Raw genomic sequence first — 16890 nt, forward strand, 5'->3', positions numbered from 1 at the left:
AGATTACACGCCTATTATGAGCAGTCTCGGGCTCTGAGCACTGGTAATTATGCCTAATTGTGCATTTAATTGTGTAATTGAAAACCCACATCTCTGGTTCAGGCTGGGGCTGCAGAACCTCATTCTTCCCCAAAATAAAATTCAGGGCTGTCTTCTCTTCTAGGGCAAGAGATCGCCAGAGCAGGCAAGGGGGTAAAATGCCTATAGGCTCCCATTTTCCCCAGATCCTGTGTCAGGAGCTCAGCCAGGCTCTGTGATTTGGGGCAGTGGGCAGGCAAAGATCATGGAATGTTAGCTCTGAAAGGGCTGTCCACCAATTCTTCAGTGGGCAGCAAGGAGAGTGAGCCTGGAGACCAGGAGAGCCTGGCCAAGGTCACATAGCATTTTGGGAGCTGGGCTGGGCTCCAAGGCCAGCACAGGCATGGGTTTTGAAGCCAGACAGACTGGAGTTCAAAGCATCGGTCTGTGCTTGCCAGCCATTTAACCTTTGAGTTGAGTGAATGTGTGCCTCAAGTTTCCTTATATATAAAATGGGATCATAATAGGATCTAAACAAAAAAAAAAAAACCAAACCCAGTGCCTTCGAGTTGATTGCGACTCATAGCAACCCTATAGGAGAGTAGAACTGCTCCACAGAGCTTCCAAGGAGTGCCTGGTGGATTCAAACTGCCAACCTTTTGGTTAGGAGCTGCAGCACTTAACTACTACGCCACCAGTAGTGATTAGGAATCTATTTCTGTGTAGGCTGCATGACCACTTGACCGTGTGATGGGTTTAATGGTGATCCAGTTTCCTGGAAGCCACAAGATGTTCGGTCTAGGTTCTGAAAGAAGATTACCAATAGCACTAAATGGAATCTACTGTGAATAATGAAAACAAGGAGCATTTCTGAGCCTTTTTAATAGGATCTACAAGGCTCAAAAATGAACTGGATCACCATTAAACCCATCACACGGTCAAGTGGTCATGCAGCCTACACAGAAATAGATTCCTAATCACTACTGGTGGCGCAGTAGTTAAGTGCTGCAGCTCCTAACCAAAAGGTTGGCAGTTTGAATCCACCAGGCGCTCCTTGGAAGCTCTGTGGAGCAGTTCTACTCTTGTTCTATAGGGTCGCTATGAGTCTCAATCAAATCGATGGCAAGAGATTTGGTTTTTGATTTTTTAATTACTACCAGGGACAAGGAACTCACCACTTGGTTATCGTCCCCACCCCTGAAGAGCCTCTGTAGACAGGCAGTTTGAAAGCCACTGATGGAGGTCAACACCTCTCCCACCTCCTAATTTTAGACTGGAGAAAATGAGGCTCAGAGAGGACGGGGCCAGTAAGTGACTGCCATAACCCTGGGATTCTGACTGGCAGCTGAGGGCATATTTTGTACCTTAAGGAGACTCAGCACTTAGAACTGGGCCCAGCACATTATGGGTACTTCCTAACTCTGACTTATGGGTTGTTGTTGGATGTGTTGATTCTGACTCATAGTGACCCTATATGACAGAGTAGAGCTGCCCCATAGGGTTTCCTAGGCTATAATCTTTACAGAAGGAGCCCTGGTGGTACAGTGGTTAAAGCACTCGGTTGTTAACTGAAAGGTCAGAGGTTTGAACTTACCAGTTGCTATGCAGGCGAAAGATGAGCCAGTCTGCTTCCATAAAGATTAGTATAGCCTTGGAAACCCTATGGGGCAGTTCTACTTTATCCTATAGGGTTGCTATGAGTCTGAATCAACTCGACAGCCATGGGTAATCTTTATGGGAGCAGACGGCCAGGTCTTTTCTCCCTTGGAGCCACTGGGTGGGTTAAACAGCCAACCTTTTGGTTAGCAGCCAAGCACTTAACTATTGTGTGACCAAGGCTCCTTTTGGATTATAGGTCAGCTGATGGCAATTCTTACACCCTTACCCAAGAGTATTTAGTCTTTCTGGAGTTCAGGAGGCTGACCTGTGGTGGATTAGGTGTTAATGACTTGTGAGAACCCCTTGGTTCTGAACTTCTGTGGTCAGCAACTTGATTTTATAATCCAATATGTCATGTGGGTATTTGGTATGGAGATGGTACGGACGCTTACACAGAAAGAGGAAAGAAGTCACCTGAGTCTCTGACACCTGGCACCCAGGTGTAAAGCCTTGAGCAGGCCATCAGAGGCAGGGGTCTCCTTTCCTCAGGGGCAAATACCTCCATCAGTCACTTCTGCCCGCAGCAAGGTGGGCCAATGGCAGCAACTCTGATCTCTACCTGGGAAGGGTGAGAGGTCTTTGCTGACTCAGAGCTGGAAGGGACCCTTGAGACAGTGAGTCTGACTCTCCGCCTTTACAGAAGGGGACATCAAGGCCCAGAGAAAGCCACGCCTTCCTCTTGGATTCCCTCTCAGTGCCAGGCCCTATGCTCAGAGCTCTCCCTGCGTCATCACATCACCCTCGCCACAGTTCCATGAGGTGGGTGCTTTTATCCCCATTTTACAGAAGAGAAGACAGAGGTACCACAAGGCTAAGGTCACAAAGAATACGCAGAATCACCACTCCAATTTGGGCCTTCCCCTGGTTCAGAAAGGGGACACGTCCCATTTCCTAACCCTCTGGATGCAGATTTGTGGAATGTCCTGTCTCGTTTCCCAGGCATTCAGGAAGGGAAAGGGCTTGAACCTTTTGTTAGCTCCTACCAGCATATTTTATCTCAAAGGAGCCTCCCAACAGCTCTCTGAGGCTGATTGCTATCTCGATTTTAGAAATGGGCAAGTGGACACTCAGAGAGGTTAAGCCTCTTGTCCAAGGTCACCCAGCTACAAAGTGGCAAAGTTGGAATTCAAACTCCAGCCTGACTCCAAAGCCCAAGCTCTTCCCACTCTACCTCCCTGCCTCTTGATTTGCCAGCTGCCCAAGGTAACCCATTTAAGCCTGCCATCACAGTTAAGAACCCCTCTAAAAACCTCAGCACTCCTCCTGCGCCACTGGAGGAGCACGTATCTTGGGGAGGCTTGCTTTGCTGCCTGAGGCTCTCTCTGCCTCCCAATCACCATCCCTCTCCAGGTCAGGGCAGGGGACAATGATGACATTGGGACTGGGCTCCATGGCCTGGAACTAGCTTTTAAAACCACACCTCTGGTCCTAGCCTATCATCCTCCAGTCACCCACCTCTTCCAAAGATCAGAGCAGACCATCTCCACTTGGTCCAGATTTCACAACCACAACAATCATTCTCAAATCCTTTCTCTTTGATCATTCTCCTGAAGCCCAGAACGCGTCTTCTGTTTCCTTGGTAACAAGTCACTTCACTCCTCTGAGCCTTGGTATGCCCATCAATAAATGGGTATATACACCATGCCCACCTCATAGGGTTGTTATGAGGATTGAGAAGTCCTCAATACAGGTTTGTTTCTTTCCTGGATAACTTTCGCCTCAACCTGAATCATGGCTCCCTTAAGTTCGATACAGGGTTTGGGGTAGGAAGAGATAGTTGGGGGTGGGGGAGAGGGGCTCATAAGATCTGGTATCTAGTAACAACCCCTTATAGCCAAGGAAAGACTTAGATCCCCACAGCATCCCCACAACCGAATGGGGTATAGAATGCAGGGTATAGGCTGTGCAGTCCCAGATCTGGGTTTGAAACCTCATTCTGCATACACTATATACGTGGACATGGATAAGTGAGATAGTAACAACAGACAAAGTATATAAAGCACCTAGCAAAGTGCCTGGCTCCTAGTAGACAGCAAACCAAAGGAAGTTATTATTGCTAACATTCCCCACCAAACCTCACATTTTCCAGATAAAGAACTAAGGCTCTAAGCGTTTATGGGAATGACCCCGGTCACTAAAATCCTTAATCCAGGCAGAGATGCAGGCTAAAGTGACTTGTCCAATTCTCCAGGCAAATAACCACAGCTAGCCACAAGGGGCCCAATCACTAGAAAAGGACATCACGTTTGGTAGAGGGCCAACGAAAATGAGAAAAACCTTCAGTGAGATGGAGTGACCCAATAGCTGCAACGATGGACTCACATACAACAATGATCATGAAGATAGCAGGACCAGGAAATGTTTCATCCTGTTATACATAAGGTTGCCATGAGTCAGAGCAGCTCCCAACAACAGCCACAGGGAACCCTTCCCTGGACCAGGCACTGTGCTCGGCACTGTCTGGCCGTCATCTCATCGAGCCCCCCAACTACCATAACGCAGGAGCTGCTGTTCCGATGTATTTATAGGCGAGGACTTGGAGGCTCAGACAGGGTAAGGGACTTTTCGGAAGTTGTAAAGCAAGGCAGCAACACCTGTCTGATCGAAGACAGTGCTCCTAACCCCTATGCCAGATCTCAGAGCAGCTGCCAATTCTGGGGCAGTTACTTAAAAAACAACCCACCCCTGCAAAGAGCAGAAGCAGTGCTATCCCTCTACCACTCCCCTGGACCCTCTTCACCACCCCACCTTGCTCTGCCTACCTCTTAAGGACCATGAGGGCTATGCTTGGCCTCAGTCTGTCCATCTGCAAAAGGGAGCTGGTCACTCCAGGCCCACGGTGTCCATAGGGGTGTGAGGATGAAAAGGGGTCAGTGCCCTGGCTAGCGTTATCCTCCTGACTCTGAAGGGTCTGGGATGGGCGTTTTATAATCACCCTGGCCCAAGGACCTCGACCATCCAGAGCACAGCGAGACCCTCCCGAGGAAACCGAGAGCTTGCAGACACAGCTGCTTGGGAGTGCAGGCCGCCCCAGCTGTCTCCTTCCAGTCTTCGCCATCACTACTGCTAATAACGACATCAATCAGGTTGACCACGTTTCACACCATTACTCGCAGCTCAGCCGGAAGCGACATATTTCCCCCCTCACCCACCACCTTCCACAAAGCAAAGAGCTTTCCAGAAGGGAAGAGAAGGAAACCAATGTTTTCTGAGTGACTACTACATGCGCTTTTGAATGATCTTCAGCAAAATTTTACTTGCATGTGATATTAATGAATTGTTCGATAATTTCCGCATTATACGCTTTGGACTTGTTGTCAAGAGGGATCAGTCCCTGGAGAAGGACATCATGCTTGGTAAAGTACAGTGTCAGCAGAAAAGAGGAAGACCCTCAATGAGATGGATTGACTCAGTGGCTGCAACAATGGGCTCAAGCATAACAACAATAGTGAGGATGGAGCAGGACCAGGCAGGGTTTCATTCTGTGGTACGTAGGGTCGTGAGGAGTCGGAACCAACGTGATGGCACCTAACAGCAATGACATGGAGGCACCTGGCTGCAGAAAGCCAGGTGCTCTGTGAGGCAGGGATGATGCTTCCTCTTTTGCAGAGGAAGAAATGGGTCCAGAGGCCTGAATGCACATGTCCAAGGTCACACACACAGTCAGGACAAGAACAATCGTGGCAGTGATGTGTCACCGAGTGCTAAACTGGCTCACAGTGCCAGGCACTGCCCATGATTCTACTGAAATATTATCACTTTCACTTTCAGATGAGGAAACTGAGGCTTGGAGTGGTGAACAGGCCTGTCTGAGGTCACATACTGGTTAATGGTGAGGAGCAGAGAGCTCAGGGAAGAGAGGGTGGCTCTCTGTGCAGACAAAGCATGCTCGCACCCTGGTTCTGTCACTGACTAGCTTAGTGACCTTGGTCAGACCTCGTCCTCTCACCGAGCCTCAGTTTCCTCATCTGAAAAAGGGGATAATAAAAGCATCTCTCCTGTTGTGTGGAATAACAATAATAATAAGGAGAAGGATAAAAACGGTAAAATAGCTAAGGTTTACTGATCACTTAACATACACCAGGCACTTTGCCAAGCGCCCTACACATGTAAGCTCATTTGGTTAAATGAGGTGATGCATATCAAGAGCTTAGCACAGGACTCCAGAAAGGCAGTGATAATGATGATGGTGAAGAAATTCACGGTGCTTCCCTTGGGCAAACCTCAGGTCGCCCTCTTACAGGAAGAACAGAGTGGTCTGTGAGGTTTCAGGAAGAAGGCGGACCAGGAAGGAAGGGCAGGGTTTGGGCAGGGGAGGGAAAAGGGAAACACATACTAATTAGAGAGTGAACACGGTTAATAATGTTGCCAAGATGATGCAGCAAATAGAACCCAGGAAACCAAGGAACCCAAGGGGTTCTACAGAACGGAACCAGAGATGCACCGGAGCCTCCAAGCCAGCTCCAACACCATTCCAGAGTCCTAGGAGGGCAGAGCTGGCAGGGCTTTAGAGAGCCAGACCAATGGTTCTTCCCAATTTACAGACGGAAAAGTTGAGGTCTCCACTAGGGAAAGGTCCCTGGGTGGCACAAATGGTTTGCTCTTGGCTATTAATTGAAGAGTTGTTAGTTCAAATTCACCCAGAAGCACCATGAAAGAAAGGCCTGGCGATCTGCTTCTGTAAGATTACAGCCAAGAAAACCCTATGGAGCAGTTCTACTCTGTAACACTCGAGGTTGTCACGAGTCCGAATCAACTTGACAGCTCTGGGTGTTTTGGTTTACACTGGGGAAGAGGCTTGCCCAAGTTCATAGGAGTCGGTGTCAGAGCTGGGTTTGAATCCAGGCCTCCTGCCTCTCAGTTCAGTGCCCAACTACCACTGCGTCCCACAAAGGAGTGTGCAGGGGGCACCTAGATATGTCTAGGCCACAGTTCCAGGACAGCATCCCAGGGTATAAAACCATTAAGAAAATGACGATAAAAAGCAAGAGTTTATCTAGCACTCACTGTGCCTGGCACAGTGCTAAAATTCACTACATGCATTTAATCCTCACAACAACCCTAAGAATTAGAAATTGTTTTGATAAACAGTCTGGTAATCTCTATTTAACAGACGACAAAACTGTGGCTTGCACAGCTAGGAAGTGACAGAGCTGGGACTTGAACCTTGGTCTGTTCTGTCAGACTCCAGAACCCTACCTACTTGTCCACCTGAATGGCAAAACCTCCCACTGCTTCCCACCCCCAGCATAGCCTTACCCCCTACTCTGCCACACAAAGCATGTCTATCCCAACTACAAAAGATTGTTTAGAATTGGCCTGTTTATGCTTCAGGTGGACACTTGAGACAATGTTGGCATCTCCTGCCTGGAGGGGAGATGCGAGGGTAAAGGGGCTTACAAGCTGGCAAAATGGGCACGAAAAGAGAGAGTGGAAGGAGGGAGCGGGCTGTCTCATGGGGGGGAAGTAATTGGAGTATGTAGCAAGTTGTGTACGGGTTTTCGTGTGAGAGACTGACTTGATTTGTAAACCTTCACTTAAAGCACAATAAAAATTATTAAAAAAAAAATTGGCCTGTTTTACTTTCACGATCAAACCCCATTCAATAAAGAAAAGTGACACCGTTCCTCCTCTTTTTCAATTTTCGACTGGAAGACATTTAACAGCCTCTTCCCTCTCCTGTCCCTTTATGCTGGATGAGAAAACTGAGGCTCTCTTCTCGCCTCAGGCTGATGAATTCCACATCCCAGTAGCACATTACAGTTTCAGGAGCTGCCAGGCAGCAGAGGCTCCTGGGAGTTAGAGACAGATGGAGGAACCCACTCCACCATCAGCCCCAGCTTAAGAACCCTGGGCAAGTTACTTTGCCTCATCTATAAAATGCCAGTAATAACAATAATAGCTTTATAGCGTTATTATAAAGTCCCTGGGTGGCGCAAACAGTTTGTGCTCAGATGCTAACCTAAAGGCTGGTAGTTCAAACCCACACAGCAGCGCTGTGGAAGAAAGGTCTGGGAATTTGGTTCTGTAAAGGTTACGGCCAAGAAAAGCCAATGGAACTCAGGTCTACTGTGTAACACATGGGGTCGCCATGAGACAGAATCGACTCGATGACAGTGAGTTTGATTTTATTTGGTTATGAGGCTTAAATGAGTTAAAACATACAGAAAGCACTTACAAGAACACCTGGTGCCCAGTATGTGTTCTCCACAGCTAACCACGGTGACTATCATGAACAGAGAATGAGCAAGGGAACAAACTGTTAACAGCACTTATCTTCGGGGAGTAGGGACAGAGCATAAAGGGAAGGAACCTTATTTTATCTTCTGCTATCTGATGATTTATTGATTTATTCATTTTTACCATACAGGTGTATAACTTTCCTAATTAAAAGAAAAAAAACCTAGTTAAAATTTAAAAATAAAGAAACACAGAAAAAGAACCTGTAAGGTATTCTCTGAAAGGCTTCAACATTTCTTGGCATTTTATGTTATCAAAGTAGATAAAGAAGGGTGTTTCTATGATGAGCCAGGAGTTGCCAAATAACTGATTCATTCATTTATTCTACAAATATTAATGGAGGCCAGGCACTGTTCCAGCTGCTGGGGATTACACAGGGAACAAAACAGACAATCTTGGCCCTTCTGGAGTTTTCATTCTACCTGGACTTAATTTTCCAAGGAGTGCCTGGCGGATTTGAACTGCTGACCCTTTAGTTAGCAGCCGTAGCACTTAACCACTACGCTTAATTACTCCCCTCTGCAAGCCTCAGGATTGAGCATTTTACAGAGAGGCAGACTGAGGCAGCCTAGCCAAGGAGGTCACTTGTCCAGCATCCCAGAGCTGGGAGCAGGGCTGTAATCCTCAGAGACTGAGCTGCTCCTACCGCTGCCCAGGAGAGCAGGTCTGTAGATGGCAAGTTTGGGGCTGGGGTCCCCCAGGGAGAGAAGCAAGATGAATGAGACATATATACAATTTTATGTCTGCACATCCAACTGAAAGCTTCACTCTGCCGTATTACATGCACCTTGGGGTGAGGGGTGGGGCACCAGTGAGGCTCAGGCTCCCCCAGCTCGTGCTCACACCTGAGTTCTGCCCATGGACGTCTCCATGCACCTCTGCCTAGAGAAGTACAGCTTCAAAGCTCCTACTTGTTGGGTCTCAGCTATAGGGTAGGCAGGAGACCCTGGTTTCTCCTTAATTGCCTCCCAAATTCACCTACCAGGGCCTGACTTGAGGGGCAGAGCCAGTCCAGATTCACTCCACTGGCCTTACTAAGATAAGGTCCTAAGCACCCTAAGCTGGGGGTGGGTATAGTGCCCGCAGTTGCTCCAGTCCTTCCAGGGCACCCAACTGTCCCCATCACCACCAGTGCCAGGCAGGGCAGAGGAGCTGGTCTGCCTGTCCCCACCCCTGCTGCTCTGGTGGAGCGGATGCCTGATAGAACACCGATGGCCACAGTGGCCATAGCCAAAGCAGAAAGGGGGTTCCAGTGCCCAGCAGGGTCATGACCTGGCAGCTCCTGTGACCCTCTTAGGGGAGGCGGCTCTCTACTCCCGGGCCTGCCGAGTCAGGGGGGTAAAAGGAAGCAGAGACCACACAAAGAAGGGCTGAACGGTTCTTGAAGTCTAAGATCCCAATTAACACAGTGAAGAGGGACTTGAAATGATCAGAGATCTAGAGACACACCGAGGAGAAACCCAGCGAGAGGCACACAGGAGCAGAGACTTTGTGAGAAATACTCACATGGGGTGGGGGGCGGGGGCCAGAAACAGACCCGGAGGGAGACCCACGCAAGGAGCGATTTAGAGGGAAACACACGGTGGGGACCTCCACAGATTCACTGACCAGCCTCGGACACACCCCCAGGCCCAGAGAACCGTAGCTCCACAGCGTATCCCTAACCAGGGACCACTCATCCAACACGGGGCAGACGCGCAGAGCGGGGCGGGCGGGGGACTCGCGCACAGGACGCACTCAGGGAACGGGGGAGCGCCGGGCACCGCGGCGAGAAGCGCACACAAAGAGACAGCCGGGCCAGCAGGAGCAGGCTCCGCCCGTCCGCTCTGTGACTCCAGACCACCCCCCACCCGGGCACTCGCACCAGACACGCACACACAAACACCTAACCCCATCCTCATGCCCCGGGCTCCCGCTCCGCCGCGCCCCACCCTGCCCCGGCCACTCCGGCGCCCGGCGCTCACCAGCTGCAGGCAGCAGAAGGCGACAAGCGTGCAGCGCCCGCTGCACTTGCCCATGGCTCCCGGGGCCGCGCGGGCCGCCCGCCGCGTAGCCCCGTCTTAGTTGGCGGCCGCCGCCTCGTCCGCACCGCGCGGGCTCCGCGTCTCCCCGCTGGGCGCCCCGGACGGCGGGGCCGGGCGCCTAGGACTGGGGCCGGGAGCGCCGGGTCCTGAGGGCTGGGGCTGGCTGCCTGCGCTCCGAGTCCATGGTCTGTCCGCCCGCGCTCTGGTTCCGCCGCGCCTCGCCTCCTTTGTCTGGCCGGCCGGCAGCCAGGCGCGCCTCCTGCCCCGGGGCGGCTGGCGGGGAGCGCGGAGCGCAGGCACCAAGTGCCGCGCAGTTCTGCCCAGCTGAGGCAGCCGCCCGGGCGCTGAGCGGCCACGGCTTCCCGGCCCCACCACGTGGCTCCGCCGCCGCCACCACCTAAAGGGAGGGAGGGGAGAGAAAGAAGGAGTGGGGCGGGGCAGCCGAGGGAGCGGAGGGGAGGAGGGCCAAGAAGGAGGAGAGCTGGGGAGAGGCCGGGACTGAAGGGGAAGAGCGCGGGCTGGGGCCTGACAACTCTGGATCAGACCTGGACTTCGCTGCCTACTCGCTGTGTGACCTTGGGCAAATCATATCGCCTCTCTTGAGCCTCGATTTTCTCATTAACAAAATAGAAATAATTATGTTTCCTTCAGTATTGATGCTTGGATGAAATGTGGTCATGTGAATGAAACACTGGGACCTGGCTGGTATCCAGAGGGCTCTGGAGCACTCCTCTGTCCACCTGTCTCTAGGGCCCCAGGGTTCCAACCTTGGCTTCCACTCCTGCCCCAGATCTGCTTCTCATTCAAGCCTCCCTCTTTTGCCTGACCACATCCTTCTGTTCATCTTTCCTTCTATTGGCATTTACTGAGCCCTGACTGTGTACACACTCCTGGGGACCCTGGGATTTGGAGATGAGCCTCAGCTGGAGCTTCACAGCCTAGGGAACAGACAGGCTTCCAAGCGCACGCCAGTGCGAAGAGAGATGGCAGAGGTCTGCCCAGAGGGCTGATATCAGCCCCTAGCCCAGGATGCAATGGAGAGGGAGTTTAAAAAGCCTTGCTGGCAGAGACTGCCTTCTCCAAGCCACCTCTAAAAGCACTCAAATGCAACACATCCCAAATCCTTTTAATCATCCCCACCCTACATCCCAACTTCCTATGTTCATCTTGGAGCTTAGCGTCTCCCAAGAGGAAACCCCTGGGTCATCCTCAGAATCTCCCTATTTCATCGGGTCTGTGATCACTTTCTGTGTACTTTCAAAACTAATATCAATGGAATTCCTATTACCGAGGTCCTTAGGTGAAGCAAACAGTTTGCACTCGGCTGCTAAGTGAAAGTTTGGTGGCACAAACCCACCCAGAGGTGCCTGAGGAGAAAGGCCTGGAAATCTGCTTCCGAAAGGTCACAGCCTTGAAAACCCTATGGAGCAGTTCTACTGTGCAACACGTGGGGCTGCCATGAGTTGGAATCGACTTGATGGCAGCTGGTTTTAAGGAGTTCTGGTGGCACAGTGGTTAAGGCGCTTGGCTGCTAACCAAAAGGTCAGTGGTTCGAATCCACCAGCCGCTCCATGGGAGAAAGATGTGACGGTCTGCTTCCATAAAGATTACAGCCTTGGACACTCTATGCAGCAGTTCTACTCTGTCCTACAGGGTCACTATGAGTCAGAATCGACTTGACAGTAGTGGGTTTGGTTTTGGGTTTTACTAACCTAAAAGTTGATGGTTTGAACTCATCCAGAGTTACTGTCAAAGAAAGGCCTGGCAGTCTGCTTCCTTAAAGATTATAGCCAAGAAAACCCCATGGAGCAGTTTTACTCTGTAACACATGGGGCCACCCTGAGTCAGAAATCAACTCCACAACAACAGGTTTAGATTGTTTTGTTTACTATGTGCCAGCCTCTCAGTAGGGACTAAGGAGATGAACCAAATAGATATAATCTCTGCCGTCATTATGAGAACAATCTGGTGTGAGATTGTCATTAAAACAAGCAAACATACAAATAAATACATAATTGTAAATTCTGAAGAATGCCTTGAAGGAAAATAAAAAGTATAAGAGAGAATAAAGAGGGGGCAAAACTTAGATTTGGAGGCCAGGAAACACCTCCTCAAGGAAGTGACATTGCTGCTGAAAGGACAACAGGAGGGAAGGAGGGTGGGGGAGGGGAGGAGAGGATTCCAGGGAAGGAAGGAGACAGTGCTTATTTCTTTCCCTTCCGCTCCACTCTCACTGGCCCACTTGATTCAGGAGGCGCTGTGATGTGCTGGTTAAGACCCAGGGTTCTGGATTCAAACAGCCTGGGTTCTAGTCCCAGCAATGCTGCTTGTTTGCTGCTCACATAGTAAACCCTCAAAATTTGTGGGGTCCAGTGCAAAATGAAAATGTGGGGCTCCTTGTTAAAAAATTAAGAATTTGACTTAATGGTCTGACTAAGACTAGAAGGACCCCAGAGGTCATGGTCCCCAGAACTTCTGTTAGGAACCATTCCCAAAGCCAACTCTTCAGACAGGGATTGGACTGGACTATAGGATAGAAAATGATACTGGTGAGGAGTGAGCTTCTTGGCTCATGACACATGAGACTATGTGGGCAGCTCCTGTCTGGAGGAGAGATGAGAGGGCAGAAGGGGACAGAAGCTGGCTGAAGGGACACGGAAATACAGGGTGGAGAGGAGGAGTGTGCTGTCTCATTAGGGGGAGAGCAACTGGGAGTACATAGCAAGGTGTATGTAAGCTTTTATGTGAGAGACTGACTTGATTTGTAAACTTTCACTTAAAGCACGATAAAAATTAAAAAAGAAAAAAAGACAGAGAAAGAAAAAAAAAAAAAAGAATTTCAAGATTGTGACAGAGCAGAGCATAAACCAAGGTTGGGGCTCCAGGCCACTACAGAGGTCGCCTGTCCATGAAACCATTTCACTGACTTCCCGCCTCCACCCATTCCTCAGCATGCCACTTTTTATCTTAAAACAGAGAGGATACTCCCAGGGTTGAAACTACACTGCTGAGGTTCTCACTAGGAGCAACAAGCTGAGATAACAGTGGGAACTTTTCTCGGCCGTGCTTGGCAAGTAACAGCTGTGTCCAACCAGATTCTGTGTAAGCCAGGCTTCCAGGAGTCTGTGAAGTCCCTGAAATAATATGCAAAGCTTCATGTGAGCAGATGTGCCTTTTATTGGGGGTGAGGATCCACAGTTGCTGTCAGATTCTCCAGAATCCATTCTCCACAGAAGAGTAAGAACCAGCCGCCACAAGAGCTCAGCCCGGATGTAACCGCGAGCCGCTTCCAGGTGTAGTCTCTGCCAATTCTCTCTGTGGCACTAACAATGCGAGTCCATGATAATAATAATAATAATAGCTACAATTTACTGAGTGTTTACTCCGAGCCAGGCACTGCCCTAAGCATTAGACACACATCATTTTACTTAATCTTTATGGTGGATTTGCCTGGGATTCTGACCAGCCCTTGCCAGGTTCTTGACTGTGTCATGTCATGCCTGAGACACCCCTTGGCCTGGCTGAGTCACTCCTAAGTCCATCTTATTGGACCTGGGATGGCCTGTCTGACCTCAGCAGAATTAGCCTCTGTTCCTGGGTCATACCTGCTTTAGTCCAAATCCTGACCCTGATGAATCCACACACACACCTTAAGTCTCTTATTCACACTTTTCGTGGTTATTCTTTCAGCCTGAAGTGCGTCTTCCATCCAAATTCTCAGCTGGGAAATTCCTAGCCCCCTTTCAAAATTCAGCTCAGGTGTCACTTCCTCCAGAGGAGGCCACTCTTGACACTCTGCAACCCAGATGAGGTGCTCACACTGCGTCACAGCTTTTACTGGGATTTACTGTACTTGTCTGATTTTGTTTCTGTTTTCCTCAGTAGATGGTGAGCTCTATGAGCACGGCGGCGGTGACACAGATTAGCTCTGTGTCCCACAGGGCATGGAACGTGGCAGCAGTACACGTGTGGCGAATAAATGATGCACATCACTGCCTTCCTTGCGGCCTCGGGCCCCAGCATACCTTCTGCTGTCTTTACCACCTGGAAAGCCCGGGTTCTGAGGGGAAGGCAGCCTGAGAGTAGGAACAGAAATGTCTTTGGCAGTCAAGCAGGGGTGGGCTGGTGATGATGTCAGGAGGGACTTGCGGTAGCCTACATGACGGATGACTAAGCCCTGAAAGGGACGGACTGTGGGGAAAGTGAAGCAAGAGTTAGAAATCGAGTAAAGGACAAAGACAGTTCAGATATACCCACGCTTCCTGAGTGAGAAGGCAGAGTCAGGGTCAGGCCTAGAGAGGGGTATGGCAGGAGCTGACGAAGTGATGCCATCTGTGGGATGTTATGAAGTTCCTCCTCAAAGCTAGTCACAATGTCTGAATCTTCCACTCTTAGTCCCTCTGTGGGTTAAAACTCTGAAGGCTTTGGAGAAAGTTCACTCACAGAGATAGCTCAGTGTTAAACCTAATAACTCCCCCTTCCTCCAAGTTAGACGATTGAACACATTCACTAATTATATAAAAGAACAAAACTAGTTGCCATTGAGTCAACCCTGTCTCACGGAGACCCTATGTGTCGTAGTAGGTTTGTGTTCCATTGGGTTTTCAGTGGCTGATTTTTGGGAAAGCAGATCGCCAGGCCTTTCTCCTGAGGCACTTTTGAATCTCCAACCTTTCAGTCAGCAGCTGAGTGTGTTAACGGTTTGCATCACCCAGGGACTCCTCACTAATTATAGCCAACACTTATTAAGCACTATGTGTCAGAAACTGTTCTAAGCAATTTCTATGCCTTAACTCATTAAACCTCACAACAACCCTTTGAAGTAGGTACTGTTATCATCATTCCCATTTTCTAGATAAGGAAACTGAGGCTCGGAGAGGTTAGATCATTTGCTGAGGGTCACACAACAAGGAAGTGGCAAAACCAGGATTTGGACCCAGGCAGAGCTACTTTACCTACACCATTCCTATACCATTTCTACAGTTTCAAACCTTTCTAGCTTAGCAGCAGACCCTTTTCTTCAAAAGAAATCATACATTTCTAAAATAAGAAAAAGTGATATTCCTCTGGTTGACTGGGGGAAGAGGACTGGCCGGCAACCTGCAATTTCAGCCTGTCCTCACCTCCTGTGAAGGCTTCCAAGCCAACACCTCAGTCCAAGGTCTCCAAGGAAGACAGTGGAAAAACAGCTGGCCTAGATGATCTTCAAGGTGCCTTTTCTAGAGAGGGGGAAGCTAAAAATGGGGAGAATATGAAGGGCAGAGTTTGAGTGAGTTCTCTAAAGTCACACAGCATGTGAGTGACAAAGCTGAATCTCAAGACCTCCGAGTCAGTTCAGTGCCATTAATGTGCCTGGCACTGAGCTAGGAGCTCTGGAACCAGAGATGAATAGGATAGGTGCCCTTGAGGGGTCCTTAGGATGAAGGCCTGAGGGTTAGCACACTGGCCAACAGTGTGGCATTGGCCACTGCTTATTTTCTTAAACCCAGCAGCTTTACTGTTTGCTTTTCCTCTCTGCTCCTTGGTGGCATCTAAGTTTGTGACTCTTGGGTCTGTGGAAGAGGCATAACATATAAACAGATAATTACAAGTGATATATAGAACGGCAACAGTGACTATGAGGTCTAGAAACAGAATGGTGGAATGATTAACTTGGCTTGGGCTCAGCTAGCGAAGGAGAAGCTGATGTCTGAAATACAGGTTGCCAGACAGAAAAGGATGGCAGACACAGAAGTGTCTAACACAGGTACACTTCAGAAACTGCGACCTCTTCTTTTCTGTAACTTCTGCCCTATTTCTTACTTCTTGTTACCTCCTTAGGAGTCCCTAGGTAGTGCAAACGGTTAGCATGCTTAGCAGCTAACTTAAAGGTTGGAGGTTTGAATCTACCCAGAGGCACCTCAGAAGAAAGTCTTGGACATCTACTTCTAAAAAGTCAGCCGTTAAAAACCCTACAGAGCACCATTCTACTCTGGCACACATGGGGTCGCCATGCATTAGAGTCGACTTGGCAACTGGTTTGCTTTTTTTTGTTGCTCCACCTCTCTCCAACCAATTTCCTTCAAAATCTTCTCATTTATTAACTCAGGTCCAGAGAAAACCCTTAAAAGGGGAAAAAAGTTCTCTGATGAGAAAAAATGGTTGAGGAAGGAAGAGGATAGGACAGGGTATGTACGAATGGGCAGGGTCTAGGTTAGAAAACCCTAAACAACTCTGACGGCAATCAAAGCTTGTAGAAAATTCTACTCTCCTTGTCTGGAGCTATGGGGCCCAAAGTCGCTAGAGTAGAATCTGTTGACAGCCAAGACAGATCTCCCTTTCCACTAGCCCTTGGAGACTACATGGGCTTTCGGTTAAAGTCTGCCCTCAGGCCAGCTGAGCTGAGGACGATGGGAGATGGCAAGAGGCCTCCTCCAGCCCATCCCATACTTCACTGGGCCTTCATTATGTGGCACCGGGCTTGTCTGGGTGCCAGCTGGGAATAAGAAGACAGATGGGGTCAGCTTAGGCCTGGCCCTTCCAGAGGTCCCAAATGCCCTGATAGGATTTTCAAGCCTCTGCTGGCTCCCCACCCCTTTCATTCTCCACAAGCCCTCACCTAGGTGTTCCTTCTCATCTTAGTCTTAGAAAAACGGCATTTTAAAATTACAAAAGAGTAGAGCTGGAAAGGACCTTACCAAAAAACAAAAACAAAAAACCGAACCGGTTGCCGTCGAGTTGATTCTGACTCATAGTGACCCTATGGGACAGAGTAGAACTGCCCCTTAGTTCCATCTCTGGCCTCTACCCACTAGATGCCAGTAGCACTTCTTTAGATATAACAATCAAAAATGTCTCCATGTTCCCTGGGGACCAAAATTACCCAAGGTTGGGAACCACTGTTGTAAAGGATGTAAATTAAAGAAGAATCTAGAGTTCAGGTGGGTTGCAAAGGCAAGTGTGGGAAAGA

The 16890-nt window shown here is 49.4% G+C and overlaps 1 protein-coding gene across 1 annotated transcript in view; it reads right to left on the minus strand.

Annotated features, from left to right (window-relative positions):
* The window catches only part of NKAIN1 (sodium/potassium transporting ATPase interacting 1), a 55527-nt gene extending 45272 nt beyond the window's left edge, over positions 1 to 10255 (minus strand). The window contains exon 1 of the mRNA XM_003415448.2: positions 9882 to 10255. Coding sequence (XP_003415496.2) covers positions 9882 to 9935 — 54 coding nt within the window. The 5' untranslated portion in view covers positions 9936 to 10255. The remainder of the gene's footprint in view (positions 1 to 9881) is intronic.
* Positions 10256 to 16890: the final 6635 nt, after the last annotated feature.

Source organism: Loxodonta africana, chromosome 3 (assembly GCF_030014295.1).
Source record: "Loxodonta africana isolate mLoxAfr1 chromosome 3, mLoxAfr1.hap2, whole genome shotgun sequence".
In the NCBI taxonomy this organism is placed as follows: domain Eukaryota; kingdom Metazoa; phylum Chordata; class Mammalia; order Proboscidea; family Elephantidae; genus Loxodonta; species Loxodonta africana.